The sequence below is a fragment of the Colobus angolensis genome, unplaced genomic scaffold, assembly GCF_000951035.1.
Source record: "Colobus angolensis palliatus isolate OR3802 unplaced genomic scaffold, Cang.pa_1.0 Scaffold230, whole genome shotgun sequence".
Classification (NCBI taxonomy): Eukaryota; Metazoa; Chordata; class Mammalia; order Primates; family Cercopithecidae; genus Colobus; species Colobus angolensis.
Window position 1 is genome coordinate 4,522,178 of NW_012115489.1, and position 22,709 is coordinate 4,544,886.

At 34.0% G+C, this 22,709-nt stretch overlaps 1 protein-coding gene across 2 annotated transcripts in view; it reads right to left on the reverse strand.

The window, feature by feature from the left end:
* The window catches only part of RICTOR (RPTOR independent companion of MTOR, complex 2), an 80,474-nt gene that overhangs the window by 40,488 nt on the left and 17,277 nt on the right, over nucleotides 1-22,709 (reverse strand). For both annotated transcript variants that reach the window (XM_011944395.1, XM_011944394.1), the window contains exons 2-6: nucleotides 21,911-21,975; nucleotides 20,865-20,996; nucleotides 15,113-15,176; nucleotides 9,798-9,924; nucleotides 2,977-3,146 (exon numbers count right to left, since the gene is read on the reverse strand). In XM_011944395.1, coding sequence (XP_011799785.1) covers nucleotides 2,977-3,146; nucleotides 9,798-9,924; nucleotides 15,113-15,176; nucleotides 20,865-20,996; nucleotides 21,911-21,975 — 558 coding nt within the window. The remainder of the gene's footprint in view (nucleotides 1-2,976; nucleotides 3,147-9,797; nucleotides 9,925-15,112; nucleotides 15,177-20,864; nucleotides 20,997-21,910; nucleotides 21,976-22,709) is intronic.

The following is a 22,709-nucleotide window of genomic DNA, read 5'->3' on the forward strand; positions in this document are numbered from 1 at the left end:
CACACTCATGTAACTAGCACTAAAGAAAACGTTATAGGAATCCTCAAAGCTCTATTATACCTTTGTAGTCACAATCAGTATCTATCCCAAGATAACCATCTTGACTTCTGACACTATAATTAGTTTTGCCTGTCTTTGAAAATTTAGATAGTTCTATTAATGAACTGCATGTTCCTTTTGTTGCTGGTATAAAGAAAATCCAAATTATTTTTGTGTGTTTTTGTTTGTATTCAGCAACCTTGCTAAAATAACTCATTACTTTAGAATTTAAGAGATGGGATCTTATTCTACTGTGCAGACTAAGGTGTAGTGAGTGGTGTGATCACAGCTTACTGCAACCTTGAATTCCTGGGCTCAAGCAACCCTCCTGCCTTAGGATCCAGAGTAGCTGGGATTATCGGCTACTTTAGAACTACTATATTTTATTAACAACCTTCCCATCTTGTCTTCGGCATTACTGTGGACATGAATTTTAGTTCTAAATATAATTTAAAATATAAGAGATTAATAATTGCTTTCAACAGTCATGACTCTTTTAAATCTAGTCATATATTTACTTTTTCTGGTGCTCTTCATTCCTTCCTGCATTTCTCTGTCTTGGGTCATTTTCCTTTTAACTGAGGATTCCCTTTAGCCTTTCTTTATGTCTCCTTTCGACAACAAATAATATTTATTAATGTATATAGTTTCAGTGACTTAAGAATCTAGGAGAGGCTTGGCTATATGGTTATGGCTCAAGGTCTCATAAGATTTCAGTCCAAGTGTTAGCCAAGCCTGTAGTCATCTGAAGGCCTGACTGGAGCTAGAGGATCTGCGTCAAGAAGTGTTATTCACAAGGTGCTGATTGTTGGCAAGAGAGCTCAGTTCCTCCCTATGTATTATCTCATTTGTTTTCTGAGCTTTATAACATGAAGCTTTATCAGTTTTAGAAAGAAAGTTTTGGCCACTGTCTCTTTGGATCTTTGCTTCTGCCAACTTTTTCTCTCCAAAGACTGCAATTATGTTTTATCCCTTTTGTGTTGTTCAATTTTCTTTCTTTTTTCTCTCTGTGCTTTACTGTGTGTGAATTAACATTATTTTTGTTTTACCCTTGGATATTTTTATTGACTTCTCTTTCAGTTTACTAATAATATCTTCCTGTTCAAACTGAATTTTAATTTCATTGTGCTCTGAATTCCAGATATCATATTTTCAGTACTAGAATTTCCATTTGGTTCTTTTCACATATCCAATTATATGGTGAAATTCTCCATTATTTCATGTATTTTATTTATCTTCTTGAACAAATTAATCGGGATTGTTTTAATGTCTTTTTCCTCTATCTGAATTACCTGCAAGCATGTTTCTATGGATTGTTTTTTTTCTTTTGGGTTTTCAGTCATACAGTCATGTCTTTTTAAATGACTAATTTCTGACTGAATGTACACTTTATAAAAGGCTCCAAGTGATGTTATCTCCCACTCAAGATGGTTTATTCTTTCCTCTGCTAGACAGGTAGATTAAGGGGACTGATTACCTTATTCTAATGCCCAACTAAGTTAAATTGAGGCTACAATGTAATTTTGATAAGACTAAGCAGACCTCTGGTTTTCCTGTGTTTGAGGTTTGTTTCATTTATATAAAGGCTTTGCTAATCCACTGTATGATATATAGGAATAAAAACGCAGCTGGCTGGGCATAGTGGCTCATACCTGTAAGCCCAGCAGTTTGGGAGGCTGAAGTGGGTGGATTGCATAAGCTCAGGAGTTTAAGACCAGCCTGAGCAACATGGCAAAGTCCCATCTCTACAAAAAATTCAAAAATTAGCCAGGTGTGGTGGTACATGCCTATAGTCCCAGCTACTCAGGAGGTTGACATGGAAGGATCGCTTGAGTTCAGGAGGTCTAGGCTGCAGTGAGACATGATCGTGCCACTACACTTAAGCCTGGGCAACAGAGTGAGACCCCATCTCAAAACAAAACAGAAAACAAAACACAGAGCCTATACATATTATCTTTTATTCATCTCTCTAATTTTAAAATTATAGTTTTCTTACTTGATAAGAAAAAAAGTAAAGCTAAACAAATTATAAAATATCAACAGTGCCAGTTTATTCCCATAGGATTCCAACAAATAATGTACTTGAAATCACTTACTAAGAATATTTTACTAACACTGTCAGTTAATAATATAGGCTGATGTCAATTTTATAACGTGAAGCGTTTTTAAAAATAGTCCTGATAAAAACAGAACACTTTAGTTTCAAAAAATGATTTGGAAAAACAAATTAGGGGACAATCAATCATTTATATCACATATGATTTCATATCTAAATACAAACAAATCCTTGATTTAAACTGACTCCAAATACTATATTCAAAAGACAACAATGCAATACATGCACAGGAAGAAACTATAATATAGTGCATAATTCTGTTCCAACCTCCCCTACATACTTTCTTATAAAGAAAAGTATACAGTAGCCTTATTACGTTTGAGTAACTGTAATAAACCCTACTTGAATCAGTAAAAAATTTAAAAGGTATTTACAAAATATACATATATGCTTTCTTTCTAGTAGATATAATTAGTTGCTAACAAAGTGCTTCCAACTTCAGATAATTTTAGTACGTTTCATATTGCATAACTGGCAGGAGCTATTCACAATGTACTAAAGGCCTTAAAAGCAAATGGTAATGTTAAATAAGTAAATTTCTTACATAACTTTATTTGTACTCTAATTTGGTTCATAAACTTTTCATATATAATACAAAAATAAAATTTACTTTACACATTGATGAAATATTATTAAGAGTAATGTTTTCAATTCAGTCCAAACTGAATGATCTGTAAAATAGAGCTGGGAACAAATCAGTCTTGGCTAATTTAGGTTTGATAATTAATGTAGTACTGCATCTATAGAATTTAGTACTTCAAAGTAAAAGTATACATTTATAATCATATTTTAAAACTAGAAAAGAATATTAAAGTTCCTACCTCTAATTCTACATCTGCTCGCACATACTGTCGAGTCTTTGGATGATTAAGAAGGTGCAAAATTGTAGTAATTAGGGCCTCATTTATTCGACTTAATTGGCAATCGATCACATTTTTCAAGATGGTGTTTAGTCCACCTCGAAGGGCCACCACCTCTGGATTCTGAAGTGCTAAAATAAAAGAGAAAAACTTAACATATTATATTTGGGGTAATTATTAAAAGTAATAAAAAATCTGGGCTTTAAAATTTAATTGCCTTTCTGACTTGAAAAACTTTCTAATAACAACATTTATAAGAACAGGTAGATAAAAGGACAAGTGGATAAAGAGTCACTGAATATACTTCCCCAAAACCAAAACCTGATTTTTAAAATATCTTTGGATTGTCTTTTCATACCCTTTGTCCATATAATACTAGAATGGCTTTTTTTTCCTATCAATTGCAGGGAGTTCTTTATAAGGTAGGGATATTAGCCATTTATCTGTCTCAAATCTTTCATCTGTGATTTAACTTCAGATTTTGTTTAAAATGGTGTATTTGATTTCTCTATATTTTTATTAAACAGAAATTTCTTGCTCCAAAGATGTCCACTCAACATACAGAACTCTCATTATCCTAAAAAGATCTCTCACATTACTTTCTAGTGAGTCCTCCTCCACTGCACAGGCCGCCACCGTTCTCATTTGTACCCTTACAGATTAGCTGTGTCTTCTTAAGAATCAATTTGACAAAGTCAAAAGTACTCCCCAAACACACAAACAAGTCATACGCAGTTCTTATAAAATTTGTCTTATATATTTTCTTTTCTACTTTAAAAATTGTATTGCTTTTTCTAATTACTGATTATTGTTGAAACACAAAAATCTGTCAAATCTGTGTTTTCACATAGTCCTACTACGTAAAATGAAGTTGGTTTTTACTTGAGTTTTTTTATATAGAAGATACCATCTACAAAGTAATACTGTCTCCTTTCCAATATATACACATATTTTATTATTTTGGCTAATAACCTGGCTAAAAGTTTTAAAATAATGCTAATAGCTACAAGGATGTGGTATTGGTAGAAATTCACCATTAAGAATAGCATTGATTGTTGATTTGAGATAAATATTCTTGAATGCTAACAAAGTAGCCTTCTAATTATCTATCTATCTAGGTATATGTGTATCTGTGTACATGTACATAAAATGCTAGTTACATAATAAGAAATTTGTAGGTGCGGTGGCTCATGCCTGTAATCCCAGCACTTTGGGAGGCTGAGGCGGGTGGATCACAAGGTCAAAAGATGGAGACCATCCTGGCCAACATGGTAAAACCCCGTCTCTACTGAAAATACAAAAAAAAAAATTAGCTGCGCGTGGTGGCAGGTGCCTGTAGTCCCAGCTACTTGGGAGGCTGAGGCAGGAGAATTGCTTGAACCCAGGAGGCGGAGGCTGCAGTGAGCCTGAGATCGTGCCACTGCGCTCCACCCTAGTGGCAGAATGAGGCTCCATCTCAAAAACAAAAAAACAAAAAAAAAGAAATTTGTATCTTTTTAACGCTCTAAATCAGATTACACTATGTAGGAATTACCTGTTTTTTTTTTTTTAAACAAAAGTACCGGGATGAGGTTTTTTGAAGCAATTTTTTCATAAATGTTTTCAAATACTTCTATAGCTTTTGAGCTATTTGTATTTTACAATTTGTGAGTAACCGGAAATTAAAATTTATCCTGAAAATCCATTCATTTTATTAAGTTTCCAAATACACATAAAAAATATTCTCTTCATTTCCTTATTAATCTTTTGTATTTCAAACCTTTGGGTTTTCTAAACATTTGTGGATTTTACTTTCTTATTCCAATTAACAATTTAGATTACATAATCTATCTTGTTCATTAATTAAGACTTCTAGTTATGTTGGTTTTTCTCCATCTGCTTAACATGAAGTGGATTTTTTTTCTTCTCTTGGTATTTCTTGAGTTATACTGGCTCACTCATTTATTTTCTGTTTAATTATAATGCACTTTATAATGAAAAATTAACTTTGAGTATAGCTTTCCAGGCACCCAGGCAGTCCTACCGATTGGCACACAGTCAAGTTTCACTATTTTTTTTTTTTTTTTAAATTTCCCTAATCACAGTTCTGACTCTTGTCTCTAAATCAACAAATATTGTGGTCTTTTTTAAAAAAAAATCCTCAATGGTAGGTTTTGGTTCTCTTTTCTTTTTTTTTTTTAGCTTAAACTTTTGTTATTTATCATCTCAAGAGGGAATGTAACCAACACCATTCCTACTTTAGGTGGTGGAAAAAATATCTTTTCTTGTCACTTAAAATTATATTTCTTTGATAATAAGTGAGGCTGAACATTTAAAATATGTTGTTGTTGGTTTTTTTTTTTTTTTTGGATACACACTCAAGCTCTATCACCCAGGCTGGAGTGCAGTGGCGTGATCTTGGCTTACCACAACCTCCGCCTCCCAAGTTCAAGCGATTCTCCTACTTCAGCCTCCTGAGTAGCTGGGGCTACAGGCGTAGCTTTTTTTTTTCTTTTTAAAGTAGAGACGGGGTTTCTCCATGTTGGTTGGCCAGGATGGTCTCGATCTCTTGACCTCGTGATCCGCCCACTTTGGCCTCACAAAGTGCTGGGGTTACAGGTCTAAGCCACCACGTCTGGCCTCGAGTTTATTATTATTAGGCATATTGGATTGTTTACTGTTTTTAACCCACATCAAGAATGATATGGTTTGGCTCTGTGTCCCACCCAAATCTCATCTCAAATTGGACCCACGTGTCGAGGAAGGGACCTGGTGGGAGGTGACTGGATTATGGGGCAGTTTTCTCCATGATACTCTCGTGATAGTGAATCTCACGAGATCTGAAGGTTTAAAAGTGGCACTTCCCCTTCGCTCTTTCTCCTGCTGCTATGTAAGACATGCCTCACTTCCATCGCCTTCTGCCACAATTTTAAGTTTCCTGAGGCCTCCCAAGTCATGCAGAACTGTGAGTCAAATAAACCTTTTTTCTTCATAAATTACCCAGTCTCAGGTAGTTCTTCATAATAGTGTGAAAATGAACTAACACAAACATACAGAATAACTAATGTTAGACAGCCAGACTTTAGTAGATTCTATCATATAATATTACTGGAATTTAGACAATTCCTATGCTAACTTAATGATGAAGAAAAGTTTAAAATTTATAGAATTTTAACGTCACATTGAAATTTTTTGTTAAATCACAAGTTCTCTACTTCCCTACCAGAAATGTGCTTTTTCATATTTTTGTAACAATAAAGAATTCATGTATTAAAGGCCTTAAAAATGTTATATATCCAATCATATCATCTGCAAATAGAGACGATTTGTCTTCTTCTCTTCCTATTTGAATACCCTTTCTTTCTTTCTCTTGCCTGTTTGCCCTGGCCAGAACTTCCAATACTATGTTGTATAGGAGTGGTGACAGAAGGTATCTTTTTTTTTTTTTTTTTTTTTTTTGAGACAGAGTCTCGCTCAGTCGTCCAGGCTGGAGTGCAGTGGTACGATCTCGGCTCACTGCAAGCTCCGCCTCCCGGGTTCACGCCATTCTCCTGCCTCAGCCTCCCAAGTAACTGGGACTACAGGCACCCGTCGCTACGCCCGGCTAATTTTTTGCATTTTTAGTAAAGACGGGGTTTCACCGTCTTAGCCAGGTCTCAATCTCCTGACCTCGTGATCCGCCCGCCTCAGCCTCCCAAAGTGCTGGGATTACAGGCGTGAGCTACCGCGCCCGGCGGACAGAGGGCATCTTTGTCTTCCGCCAGTTTTCAAAGGGAATGCTTCCAGCTTTTGCCCATTCAGTATGATATTGACTGTGGATTTGTCATAAATAGCTCTTATTATTTTGGAATACATTCAATCAATACATAGTTTACTGAGAGTTTTTAGCATGAAGGGGTGTTGAATATTTTACTGAACGCTTTTTCTGCATCCACTGAGATAATCATGTGGATTTTGTCATTGGTTCTGTTTATGTGATGGATTACGTGTACTGATTTGCATACATTGAGCCAGCCTTGCATCCCAGGGATGTGGCCGACTTGATCATGGTGGATAAGCTTTTTGATGTGCTGCCGGATTTGGTTTGCCACGATTTTATTGAAGATTTTCACATCAATTTTCATCAGGGATATTAGTCTGAAATTTTCTTTTTGTTGTTGTGTCTCTGCCAGGTTTTGGTATCAGGAGGGTGCTGGCCTCAAAAAATAATTAGGAAGGAGTCCTACTTTTTCTGTTGTTTGGAATAGTGTCAGAAGGCATGGTACCAGCTCCTCTTTGTACCTCTGGTAGAATTCAGCTGTGAATCCATCTGGTTCTGGGCTTTTATTGGTTGGTAGACTATTAATTACTGCCTCAATTTCAGAACTTGTTATTGGTTTATTCAAGGATTCAACTTCTTCTTGATTTAGTCTTGGGAGGGTGTATGTGTCCAGGAATTTATCCATTTCTTCTAGATTTTCAAGTTTATTTGCGTAGAAGTGTTTATATTGTGGGATTGGTGGTGATATCCCCTTTACCATTTTTTTTTTTTTTTTGCATCTATTTGATTCTTCTCTCTTTTCTTATTAGTCTGGCTAGTGGTCTAGTGGAGAGTTCAAGTCTCCGACTATTGTTGTGTGGGAGTCTAAGTCTCTTTGTAGGTCTCTAAGAACTTGCTTTATGAATCTGGGTGCTCCTGTATTGGGTGCATATATATTTAGGATAGTTAGCTCTTCTTGTTGCTTGGATCCCTTTACCATTATGTAATGCCCTTCTTTGTCGTTTCTGATCTTTGCTGGTTTAAAGTTTATTTTATCAGAGACTAGGACTGCAACCCATGCTTCTTTTGCTTTCCATTTGCTTAGTAAATATTCCCCCATTCCTTTATTTTGAGCTTATGTGTGTCTTTGCACATGAGATGGGTCTCCTTCCAAAGTCTCAGGATATAAAATCAATGTGCAAAAATCACAAGCATTCCTATACACCAATAATAGACAAACAGAGAGCCAAATAATGAGTGAACTCCCATTAACAGTTGCTACATAAGAGAATAAAATGCCTAGGAATACAACTTGCAAGGGAGGTGAAGGACTCTTCAAGGAGAACTACAAACCACTGCTCAAGGAAATAAGAGAGAACACAAACAAATGGAAGAACATTCCATGTTCACGGATAGGAAGAATCAGTACCGTGAAAATGACCATACTGCCCAAATCGATTTATAGATTCAATGCTATCCCCATCAAGCTACCACTGACTTTCTTCACAGAATTGGAAAAAACTACTTTAAATTTCATATGGAACCAAAAAAGACCCCATATAGCCAAGATAATCCTAAACAAAAAAAACAAAGCTGGAAGCATCACGCCACCTGACTTCAAACTATATACTACAAGGCTACAGTAACCAAAATAGCATGGTACTGGTACCAAAACAAATACACAGACCAATAGAACAGAACAGAGCCCTCAGAAATAACATCACACATCTACAACCATCTGATTTTTGACAAACCTGACAAAAATAAGCAATGGGGAAAGGATTCCCTATTTAAAATTGGTGTTAGGAAAACTGGTTAGCCATATGCAGAAAAATGAAACTGGACCCCCTTTTCACACCTTACACAAAAATTAACTCGAGATGGATTAAAGACCTAAAACCATAAAAACCCTAGAAAAAACCTAGGTAATACCATTCAGGACATAGGGATGGGCAAAGACTTCATGACTAAAACACCAAAATCAATGGCAACAAAAGCCAAAATTGATAAATGGGATCTAATTAAACTAAAGAGCTTTTGCACAGTAAAAGAAACAATCATCAGAGTCAACAGGCAACCTACAGAATGGGAAAAATTTTTTACAATCTATCCATCTAACAAAGGACTAATATCCAGAATCTACAAGGAACTTAAATTTACAAGTAAAAGACAACCCCATCAAAAAGTGGGCAAAGGATATGAACGGACACTTCTCAAAAGAAGACATTTATGTGGCCAACAAACATATGAAAAAAAGCTCATCACCATTGATCATTAAAGAAATGCAAATCAAAACCACAATGAAATACCATCTCACCCCAGTTAGAATGGCAATCATTAAAAAGTCAGGAACCAATAGATGCTAGAGAGGATATGAAGAAATAGGAACACTTTCACACTGTTGGTTGGAGTGTAAATTAGTTCAACCATTGTGGAAGAAGAGTGTGGTGATTCCTCAAGTATCTAGAACCAGAAATACCATTTGACCCAGCAATCCCATTATTGGGTATATTTACAACTCATTGTACTATAAAGACACATGCACATGCACACATGTTTATTGCAGCACTGTTCACAATAGAAAAGGTTTGGAACCACCCCAAATGCCCATCAATGACAGACTAGATAAAGAAAACGTGGCACATATACACCATGGAATACTATGCAGCCATTAGAAAAGGATGAGTTCATGTCATTTGCAGGGACATAGATGAAGCTGGAAACTATCATTCTCAGCAAAATAACACAGGGGCAGAAAACTAAACACTGCATGTTCTCACTCATAAGTGGGAGTTGAACAATGAGAACATATGAGCACAGGGAGGGGAACATCACACACTGGGGCCTGTTGGGGGGTTAGGGGAGGGATAGCATTAGAAATACCTAATGTATATGACAAGTTGATGGGTACAGCAAACCACCATGGCACGTGTATACCTATTAACAAACCTACACATTCTGCACATGTATCGTAGAACTTAAAGTATAATAAAATACATATATATCAAATGTTAGATATCCTTTCTAAAATATTACATTTTTGTTACTTGAAAAAAATTCTGACCTAGTTCACAGATAATGGCAATGCATGCTCGGACCATTCTGTCTCTTTCTTGAAGTCCATCATTTCCAACCGCAATTAATGAGTTGGTTACAGAACTAGGAAACAAGGAAGCATTCACAGTAATCATCTGTAAGAGAAGGAATCAGAAAAAGAAGTTACTTTAGTAATACATTTCTTAAACCTATTTTGTCCAAACTGAAATAGTTAATAACATAGAATAAGATCCAGAATAAGATCTAGGTACCAATTTTAATCTTCTGCTTCTTATGGATATTTCAAAATATTAATATAACTAATAATTGATGCAACAAATGTTAATAGCCATTACTATGGAAAATGTGTTAGATTTTTTCTTACAGACCATAAATTCATTGACCAAATGTTTCTGAGATTTTAAATTATTCTAGAATAGGGACTAAATCTTAAACAGTTTTTCAGTACCTAGACAAAGTAAACCAGAGGTGACAATAGTAGTCAATATACTACTGCACTTTTATGATCCTGACCATCTCTCCATATACCATCATCACCAAATAAAAGATACACAAGTAAGTCTTATAGAGGATCAAAAGAAAGATCTGTTTGATTAGTAGTTGTAAGTGGTTTGTCATTTAAGCAGTATTTTAAAGACATATTACAAAGTTCACCTGAAATTATACAACAGTTCTACAACCATAAAACAAACATATCTCCAATAATTGTAGAATCTACAAAAGCTTTCATATTCATTTCTAAGTCAGTTTTTTTCAATTAACTGAAAAAGGAGAGAAAGAAAGGGAGAAGGAAGGAGGTATAGGAAGTATAGGAAATCGATATTCCTGGGTGAAAGAATTCTAACATTTTATGACATTAAGTTATCTTTTAATACTTTCTGATCTATTACTATTCTTATAAGGAGCTTGTAAGAAAATTTCTCCGAACAGCAAAATGCATGTAATATATTCTGTAAAATATTTTGCTGAAAAACCAGGCAAAATGGTTTTTAGACTGAAGTCTACTATAATAAACTACGCTACCTTGGCTAAACCAAGCCTCTCTATGCCTCAATTTCCTCATTCGTAAAATGAAGATATGTATGAACAGATAATTTCTAAAGTTTCAAGTATAAAATTCTATATAAATCTTATGTCTAGTAAACATATACTTAATTCACCAGATTGTGCTATGAAATAGATACATAAAATTTTTACAAATAAAATCACTCTTCTTATTTTCCAGGAAATATATGCAAAGAAACCTTAAACTGTGTGCAAATCAGAGAATGCTTTCTTCATAAACCAGTGAATGCTCAATAAGGGAGAAGCCATAGAATGCAGTCACTGTTAAAACTGTAAAAGTTTAATAATCTCTTCTGGCATGACAGGACAGACATATAAAACAAATTGAAGATCCTGACTAGGTAATGTATTTGTGGAACTGACACAAAGGAATTAGAGAAGCACTGAGTTACCTAAGGGGTATAACTAATATTTGAGCTGAGACTAGAAGATCAATGTAAGGTGAGAAGGGCTGAACATGAAAAGAGTAGGAAGGAAGTAACAATTGTGGTAGTAGTGGTGGGTAGTTTGCCTACACATGGTGGCATAAGACATGTCAGATAGAAATGGTTGGCTGGACCAAAACTGGGCTCTGAAGGCCAAAGTAGGCAGGTTGAACTTCAAACTCATGGGCCAATGTAGGTTTGGAAACTTCGGAGAAGAGGGTTCTTGCTCTGGCTTTGCCACTATCTTGCTACGTATCAAGGGCATGAGATTCCAGTCAATGAATCTCTTCCAAATGTAAAAAGTTTGTGGTATTAATTCCTTATTACATGAATAAAGAAATTATATATGAAAAAAAGACACTTCAAATTAGGTAGACGGCAAGTAGAATTTAAATAAGATTAAGAAAAGAACAGTAACAACTGACTAGTGGAAAAATTACATTAAAAATGAGAGAAATAAAGCCACAAAAGAGCTGCCTGCATTGGAAGGGGGAAATCAGAGACATGGAAAAGAAAAAAGCAGACAAAACATTTCCAAATGAATGAGATGAGTAAAATAAGAGAAAAAGTAACATAAGAATTCCTTAATTATTCATAGCGTAAGTTATCCTAAAGCAAAAAATGTTTTTCCTTATCTTTTAAAATATAATAGACTAATACTTTTATTACAAATTTTAACTTTTGGGAATGCATACAAAAAAATTCAGTGATATAGTAATTATAATATTAAACATTAATTTCTACTGCAGGTTGAGCATCCCTAATCCAAAAATCCAAAATGCTCCAAAATCACAAACTTTCCGAGCACTGACATGAGCCAGAAGTAGAAAATTCAACATCTGACAATTTTGCTTTCTGATGGTTCAATGTACATAAACTTTGTTTCATGCACAAAATTCTTAAAAATATTACACAAAATTGGCTGGGTGTAGTGGCTCATGCCTATAATCCCAGCACTTTGGGAGGCCGAGGCAGGCAGATCACGAGGTCGGGAGATTAAAACCATCCTGGCTAACATGGTGAAACGCCGTCTCTACTAAAAACAAAAATTAAAAAAAAAAAAATTAGCTGGGTGTGGTGGTGGGCGCCTGTAGTCCCAGCTACTGGGGAGGCTGAGGCAGGATAATGGCGTGAACCCGGGAGGTGGAGCCTGCAGTGAGCCGAGATGGCGCCACTGCACTCCAGCCTGGGTGACAGAGCGAGACTCCGTCTCAAAAAAAAAAAAAAATTATACAAAATTAACTTCAGGATATGTGTACAAAGTGTATACGAAGCATAAATAAATTCTGTGTTTAGATTTAAGTCTTCTCATTCACAAGATATCTTCTCGTATACACACAAATATTCCAAAACCCAAAAAAATCCAAAATGGGAAATAACTTCAGGTCCCAAGCATTGTGGAAAAGGAATACTCAACCTGTAGTACAGCTGCCAAAGTTTTACTTTAAAAAAAAAAAAAAAAAAAAAAGGGTGCTTCAGATGCTAAAAGCACTAATGAAATTATAGTTTCTCTGGCCAATAGAGGCCACTGTTCGTTCGGCAAATGTGCTCTCATCTAATTCTTTTAGCGTAAACCAAGGAAAAGTCCTGTGCCACAATTCTTCCTCTGATTCTATATTCCACCACCAAATATCAGCAATTTTCCTGTTCTAGGATTCAAAATGGTATATGAGTCAACTACTCTGCATCTCAGAAGACAACCAAATGAAATGATATTTTTGTTATGCTGCTAATGAATTATTTTTGAGCAATTAAGACCTGAGCTACTTTAAATTTTAACTTTTGCAAAAATACAAAATTGAAGTAAAACATTTACTAAAATATCCAAAACTGAATTTAATTATCTGAATCCATTTGAAATTGTCTTCTCTTCTGACAGCAATCTCTACAGCGATGATGCTCAAAGTGTAGACCAGGAAATTCTGAGGGTCCTTAAGATATTTTCAGAGATTCTGCATAGCAATACAAAGATATCATTTGTCCCTTTCACTCTTATCTTCTCAGAAGTGTGTACTAAAGTTTTACAGGGGTTTCACCGCATGTGTTATTAAAACAGACTGAATGCAGAAGCAAATATGATAATCCAAATGACTTGTGTATCAAGATAAAGAGAGTTGCAAAACTCTAAAACAATAGCCCTCTTCTCATTATTTTTTGGAAAATACAGTCATTCCAAAGTGCCCATCAACCAATGAGTGGATAAAGAAAATGTGGTATTACACACTATGGAATATTCCATATACAATATGGAATGTTAGTCAGCCATAAACAATTGAAATAATGTCTTTTGAAGCAACTTAGATGGAGCCGGAGCCCATTATGCTAAGTCAAATTAACTCAGGAATGGAAAACCAAATATTGTATGTTCCCTGCTTCTAAGTGGGAGCTAAACTATGAGGATGCAAAGGCATATGAATGATATAATGAACTTTGGGGACTGGAGGTGGGGGTAGTTTGGGAGGAGGTGAGGGATAAAAAGATTACATATGGGGTACAGTGTACACTGTGTGGGTGACAGGGGCACAAAAATCTCAATCACCACTAAATAACGTCTCCATGTAACCAAAAACCACCTGTACCCCAAAAATTATTGAAAAAAATAAAATAAAATATGGTTTTCATAAAAATGTTATTTATGTTTGTAATTAATGTGTTTATTATTTTAAATATATTAATATATATTTTAGTTCCTAATATTACAAATACTGACATACATAACCCAAATAACGAAAAAATTGTTCTAGGTTCTTCTGAAACAAATTTTGTTTCATCCTGAATTCTCAGTCATGGAAGAAGGAAGAATTGTATAAATAAAAACCATACATTTTTAAAATCTGAATTTGAAAAGTCAAATTACAATCCTAGTGTAACAGTTCAAGTCTCCTAATCTATCTCCAGTATCATTCTTAGTAGAATTTCAAACTTCTTTTAAGACTTAATTCATCCATTTACTTGTTCACCTGTGAGTACTATTACTAACCAAAAGGTAGACAATTGTAAGAAAAGCGAAAAAGAGGGAACCCTAGCTAACACAGAAATTGAACAGTATACCATTTTGGAACCTGTATGGAATTGAAAGATAGGAAGAGGGAAAAAAGAACTAAAAAATTCAACTGGTAAATATTTTTAGATTTTTTATGCAAATGAACATATACTTTATGATTCTCATGAACATTAAGATGAAATATGAGGGATACTTGTCTCACTCAGGCTGTGTCCCAACCAAATTTACTCTCAGTTCACTCTCTTCTTCCACCATTAGGGTTATCAAGTAAAACAACAAAGCATTCCCTGAAGGCCTCTCATGAGAAGCATTATGGATTGTCCTTAACACCCTCTCTTGTGGAGTTTAGGCTGTGACCTTTTATCCTGTACAAGGGCCTGAATTGTTTATTGCAACTGCCCACAGACTGTATCCAAATTCACCTTTAAAATAATGAATTTCTAACTATTTGTGACTTCCATTTAATACTATAAACTCTAAGTATGCAATAAAGAGAAAATCAGGATGGGGAGCAAGTAATCCTCTTTCTTCAGTAACTTATCAAAGCGGTAACTACATTTACATGTCTATTAAAGGAAGAAATATTCTTCACAATAAACATTTTATAAGAAATATTGTCCTAGCTATACCCAATCACATAGAATAATTCCACAAAATATTTGTTTACCTCAAAGTTTAATGAATTTATTTAATATATAACTTTAATAAAAATGTTTAATAAAAGTTTAGTCTTTAATCTTAAGATTTCACAAAACAGTCTAATCTAAAAATGTAAATATTAACATAAAAACCATAAATTTGCCTTTTACTCTCACATATAGAGCATACCTTTCTGACTAATCGAAGTGCTTGTGTCCTCTCTACCTCGTTGCTCTGTTGTATGTCAATGCACCTAAACAATACACAAAATATTAATCATTGATAAAATTCTATTAAACAACTTTTTGTATCATAATACTGCTTGATGAAACCCATTTTCACAATGTCAATATGGTATATTAAAGTTTTGGTATATGATTTCTCAGTACCAACATATATTTATTTAATTAACCCATACATCTCTAGTGACAAATATCTGTCAATTAAAAGACCAATTTTTTCTTTTAAAACCTCAGGAAAGAACAGTATAGTAAGTAATTTATAAGACTACATCTATTTATAAAGAAAGAATAATAAACAAAGTATTAAAAGTCTACTAAAAAAATTCACTTATCTCTGATAAAATTCAGACATTTTATAAAAATTGTAAAGGAAAAATAGTTCAAGGCTCTTTTCATTTAATTGCAATTTTGACCGGGGCTTAAACTAAATTAGGCACTATCTATAAAAATTCTATCTCACCAAAATATAATTAGAATTCTGAATTCACTTCAAATATTGATGTCCAAGCAAATACCACCAAACTGACATTTCTTTGTAAAATGTATTAAATTATCCAATTTTGAAAGTCTTTTGTTTATGTAGGAGCATTTTTATGTAGACAGTTCATTATTCTAATCAATGCTTTATATATAGATAGTCTGCGATTCAAAAAGCATTTCTTCTATCTGAATACAATTAATCTAAGGCAATTCTATTAAAATACAAATGGACTTAGAATTCCATTCCTGGCCATGACAGAGATGCGAGGTTCTGACTGTCTTGCCAAAAATAACCGTAAAGGTTTTAAAAAAAAAACAAATACTTTACAGTATAAAACAACTGTTAAAAGGGCAATGAAGAATAATCTCTGAAAAAAGAAGCACAGGGAGCTCCACATTTAACCACATTTGTTCCCTGGGTGCATTTATCAATGTCAATCCCTGGCCTCATGGGCAGAGTTCTAACAGAAAGCAGAAATCAGGCTGTCCTGAAAAGACAGAGGTTTAAAGTCAGGGCAGCCACAGTAGCTGGGACTCGAGGGATAAAATCCCTGAGAGAAGAAAACAGAAGAAAATGAGCTAAAATCTGCATGCAGTGCTCTCTAAGACACTTGTCAACATCTACATTGTGCAAAAGCAGAATTACACTCTAAGAAACAAAGGAACAACAGAGTATAGATTTCAGCAGAAACACAATACTCTAAGAAATAGGTTAGGGTTCAAGACTGGTTAAGGTGAAAAGATTCTGCTCAATATATCCACTCTGAGATCCTAAATAGCCACTTCTAGGAGCAAAGGCAAATCTAAAACCAAACTTTAACAGAATCAGTGTAATAAACCAACATTCTAGAACAAAACTTAACTCTCTTAAAATGCAAATAACATGATCCTGAGACAATAATTATGGTTTTTTTGTTTGGATTTTTTGTTTTTGAGACAGAGCTGGTGCCTCAGCCTCCTGAGTAGCTGGGATTACAGGCACATGCCACCGTGCCTGGCTAATTTTTGTTTTCTTAATAAAGTCGGGGTTTCGCCACGTTGGCCAGGCTGGTCTCGAACTCCTGGCCTCAAGTGATCTGCCCCCCTTTGCCTCCCAAAATGCTAGGATTACAGGCATGAGCCACCAAGCCCAGCCCCAACAATTTTGAATACCGATGTTCACATTCTATCAGACAATATGAGGCATGGTTTAAAACAAACAAAGGGCCAAGTACCAAAAACTAAGAAAAGAAAATGGCACTACAAATAGAATACAGGTGATTCACATTTTGGAGTTGTCAGAGGGGACTTCAAAATAACTATGGTTAATATGCTAAAGAAAATAGAAGAAAAGATGAAGAAATAAAGCAGAGACCTGAAATCTTTAAATAAAACTAAAATAGGCCAGGCACGGTGGCTCAAGTCTGTGATCCTAGCACTTTGGGAGGGCGAGGCGGGTGAACTGCTGGAGCTCAGGAGTTCGAGATCAGCCTGGGCAACACGGTGCAACCCTGTCTCTACTAAAATAGAAAAAAATCAGCCGGGCGTGGTGGTGCCGCACCAGTAGTCCCAGCTACTCGGGAGGCAGAGGCAGGAGAATCACTTGAACCCAGAAGGTGGAGGTTGCAATGAGCTAAGATAGCGCCACTGCACTCCAGCCTGGGTGACAGAGCAAGACTCCATCTCAAACAAATGGGAAAAAAAAAATCCTAAAATAAATAAAATAATAACTGAAATTAAGAATTCATGAGAATCATGTACTAGCAGGATGAAAGGTTTTTAATAAACAGGTAAGTAGAAAAGTAAGCACACTGAAATACAAAGATTAACCACAACAAAAGGTTGAAAAATACAGTAAGGGCATCAGAAACGTGGGACAGTGAAAAGATCCAACATGTGTATAGATGGAGTACCAGTCAATAGGGCAGAATATACAACAGAGTAAAAAAAAAAATCTTTAAAGCAGCCAGAGGTAAAAAGATATATCCGAAAGAATCTCAAAGATATCAAGAATTCCTACATAACAAGAAAGAGAAGCTACTTATTGTTCAACTGTTATTAAAAAAAAGAAATTAAGAAGAAAAAGAAATCCAGAAGACAATAACTGAAGCACTGAAAAATAAATAAGTGGTAATGAAAACAGCCTTTGAACATGAAGGCAAAATAGAGGGATTTACAGACAAAAGATGACTAGCAGAACTAAATATATCAAGGATATATGTTCCAATCTCTAGGACAACTACTAAAAAGAAGGAAAGACTTCATAGCCAAGACACTAAAAGAGGAAAAAAACTGTTATTTCAAATGAAGCAAAAAAATGAGAAATACAAGAACAAAGAACATATGTGACAAATAGAATAGAAATGCCAAGATAGCAAACAAAATCAAGTATTAGGAAGCTAGTAATGAGACAACAAATTCATAAATACACACAAAAAATTACATTTGACAAAGTCCATAAATCATGCACATAATAAACCACTAGACATAAATAGTCTAAATACTCCAGTAAGAAGACAAAGTTGGTCAAACCAGATATAAAAAAAAGAAAAAACGACATGATATTTACAGGGGAGACAGTTAAATGTAAAAACAAAAAAAGAAAGTAAAAGGATAGTAAAAGGTATACCATGCAAACACTAGGCAAAAGAAAGGTGGTAATGTATTATTAGATGACATGAACACTCATAAAATAAGTATTACTAGGAATAAAGAGGGTTATTTTATAATTATAAAAGGATTAAGCCCAATATGAAGATTTAGCACTTCTAAACATGAAGTAACAAACAAAGCTTCAAAATCTGAAACAAGAAAAAGAAAAGTCAGAAAGTACTATATGGGTGAAAAATAATTGAGTCTATAATTTTATAACAGGCTGAAAAAGAAAACCCAGCCATAGAGATCCATTAATGAATTATAATCATGTAGGACAAAAAAAAAATACATATCTTACATATATTTCCCAGGTAAAATGAAAACAAGGCCACATTTCCCTAGTTGTTTTTAATAAAACAAACATACATACTCCCAATACTAAAATCAGACAAAGACTTCAGATAAATGGAAAAATAAAGGTCAATACCTCTCATGAACATAGGTGTAAAAATCTATAAAATATTAGCAAAGGAAATTGTTATATATGAAAAGGGCAATATATCACAAACAGTGGTGTTTATTTAAAGAATGCAAACCAGGCATATAAAGAACATCTAGTAAAAGCTTATAGAAAGTATAAATAATGGTGAAATACTGAATGCTCTTCACCTGAGTTCAAGATCGAAACAAACTTGTCCATTAGTATCATTCCTATTCAGTGCAATATTCTAACTCATGTAGTAAGGTAAGAAAAAGATAAAGATTGGAAAGGAAGATATAAAACGGACATCATCTATAATTAATGCTTATATACACAGAAAATCCAAAGTAATCTACAAACAACCAGAACTGAAAAGTGAATTTGGCAAGATTACTAAATAAGAGATCAATATCTCCCCCCAATTTTTTTGTATATTAGTAACAAAAACAGAAAAGAATAAGTTTCAAATTATATTAATACTATCATCAAAATATCTTAGAATAAACTGAATAAATATGTTCAGGACCTCTGCAAAAAACAAACACACACACACTACTAAATACTGCTGACAGAAATCAAAGTCTCCAATAAATAGAAGTTTAGAAAATTCAATATTAAGATGTAAATTCACCCCAAATTAATCTAGAGCATTAATGCAATCCCTACTAAAATCCCAGCAAGTTATGTGGATATGGACTATCTTATTCTAAAACTTATATGAAAATGCAAAACCCAGATTAGTCAAAATAGTCTTAAAGAAGCAAAATTAGACTCACATTAACAGGTATCAAGACATATTATAGAACTGCAGTAGTTAAAACAGTTGAGAAACCAGTGCAAGGACAAATACACCAACTAAAGAGGATAGAGAACCCAACAATAGATTGCTACTGAACTACCTGATTTACAACAAAGGTGACACAAATCTAGACGTGAAATGAAAATGTTTTCAATAAAAGGTGCTAATTTTATTGGATATTCACAAAGATAAAAATGAATCATGACTTGCCATCTATCTCATACCTTACACAACCATCAAATGAGATCAAATCAAGTAAGATGGTTCAAAGACTTAAACATGTATAAAGGAATAAAACCTTTAAAAGAAAACATAGATCTCTTCCAAATAGGCCAAAAAGCATTCTGGATTTCACTAATTATGAACTTTTGTTCATCAAAGACCCATTAAAAGAGAGAAGAGGCAAGGCAGAGGCAAGGCAAAGGCAAGGCAAACTGAAAGAAGACATTTTCAATACATACATCTGTAAAGACTCACATTCAGAAGATATCAAGAATTCCTACATAACAAGAAAGATAATCCAATTTACAAACGAGCAAAAGATAGGATACTCAAACTTTCAACCAGCAAATGAAAAGTGCTTAACATCATCACTCATCAGGGAATACAAGTTAAAACCACAATGAGACCCCACAATGAAAATCACACAAGAAACGATATAACCAAAAACTGAAAATATCAAGTGTTGATGAGGATATGGGGAGACTGAAACTCCTATACATAATAGTAGACGTATAATCAGTGCAATCATTTAGCAAACTGTTCAGCAATATCTACTAAAGCTAAACATACATGTACCTTATAACCCAGAAATTCTAGTTCTACATATACGTAAGAGAAATGAGTGCACTTCTTCTTCTATAAGAATATTCTTGCAGCCTTCTACAAGAATATTCAGGGCAACTTTATTCCAAATAGTCAAACACTGAAAACAACCCAGAAAAGCTTCAACAGAATGGAATAAATTGTGGTCTATTTATAAAATGAAATGTTACACAGCAAGAAAAACAAAACAAAAACAAAAACAAAACAAAATAAAAAACATAGATGAATCTCAAAGACAATAATGAGAAAAAAAAGAGTAATTACTGTATACATCCAACACACAATGCTCAAGAACAGGAAAAACTAGTGTGCAATGGGAAAAGTCAGAGTAATGTTTACAACTGATTGCAGTATGTAACAGAGCTTTACTGGGATGCTGAAAATGTTCTAAATCTTGTTACTTGGTTGTGTGTGTGTGTATATATATATGCAAAATGCATCAAAGTTACACTAGAGTAAAAATCTGTACACTTTATGGTAGACATGCTAAAAACTCAACACAAAATTTCAAAAACATATAAACAACTCTAGGAAATTTACCTAGCTATTAAATAGTCCACTTTCAATTTTAGCACCTTCTGGAGAATACTGGAGTCTTGGATGAGATATCGAAGTGCTCGTAGCCCAGCCGCTCGCACTTCTTTTGCTTCATTTAATAAAGCTAACCGCAAACTGTATGAAAACAAACAAAATAGAAGTTTTGCTGCCTGGGTTTCAAATACACACAAAATTATATTACCAAATTATTCCTCAGCCAAAATATGCAAAAATTCTAGTCATGAACGGAATTCTATCTAAGAACATTCTACATATATATAAAGTATTCACTCCAACCCATACAATTTCACTTAGTGTTGCTTTTTTAAATCTGTGCCTCCTTAGTACATTCTTACCAATCAAGAAAATGTTATTGAGTTCTTACCTTCTGTACTTCTGTATTGAGTTCTTACCTTCTGTATTTAATTTTCCGTTGTTTTATATAAACAACGGAAAATTAAATACACCTTTTTCAAGCTATACCATTTGTGTCTCTATAATCAAATATCCTCTCTCTGCCTACCTGTTCCATACCTCTCCCAAAAATCATTGGTTTAAATCAATGATAAAAATAATTTACACCAATAGCAGGCACAGACCTTTTATATCAATTTTAATTCCTAAGAGTACCTAAAAGATAGTTATAAAACCATATAACATGCCTCTACTAGCGTGCATGGGCAAATCAAGTCTGTTGTAAGCACAACTTTCTCTTAGGTAAGACCTAGAGTTATAGGTTCCTCTTGTTCCTGGGAATAATATGAGAAATTTAGTCTGCAAATTTCAGATTTAATTTAAAAGTTTAAATTCTAGAAGTCCAGGTATTTTTGAACATTCACTTTGGTTCCTCATATTTAGTAATTAGAAAATATCACAAAGACTCACAGAAACAAAACTACTGTAGCTCTTAAATTTTTCTAATGTTCAAGCAACTGTTTCTATGAAATCAAATATGAGGTGTTGTATTATCCTATTTCTAGTTTAAAATTACTAAAATTAAAATTACTAAAATCTGGAAGGGATGGGAGAGGGGAATGAACTACACTTACCAAATTATGATATCCTCATAGTTAAAGCCCAGTTTTTCTTCACTGTGGCCAATATCACAAAGAAGCTGTCAGAAAAACAAAACAAGTATGTATGTGTTGTATATTTTTACATATTTATATACATTATATGTTTACACTGCAAAATAAGGTATTTTTATGGAATATTTTGAAAACTATGATTCTACTGTTCAAATAGGCAGCTTTATTTATATCATCTTACTATTTCTCATTTGCCCTGCCAATTTTAAGTTTCTTTAATCTTTTATCTTTCCTGCCTTTTAAAAACTCATTTGTTTTCTGTTACTCCATTTTCCTTCTCAATAATTTACTGTTTTAAAAATGGTTCTTTTAGTGGCTACTACTAAGATTACAACATGCATTGCTGACTCATCTAACAAAAAGTATCACTTCACAATGTCCTCAATAATGCTAGAATCTCACACTGTAATTTTACTTTCTCCCCTCACATTTCACTTTACAACTGTTTTTTCTATCTTTTAAAACCTATACCATATTACTGTTTTTGAACAGTATTTATCAATTGAACAGTCCATATCAATTTATATTTATTCACATATTTGCCCTTTTTATTATTCATCATGTTAACGGTTCCTTAATGGGATATCTTCCTTCTACCTGAAGAACTCTGTTGTTGCTGTTGACTTGTTTTGTTAGTGTTTTGATTTAATTTTAGACCAGGTTGCTGGTAATGATTTTCTTGTTTTTTATTTCTCTGGAAATGATTTTTTTTTTTTTTTTTTAACATTCAAGTTTGAAGAATATTTTGCTGGATATTTAG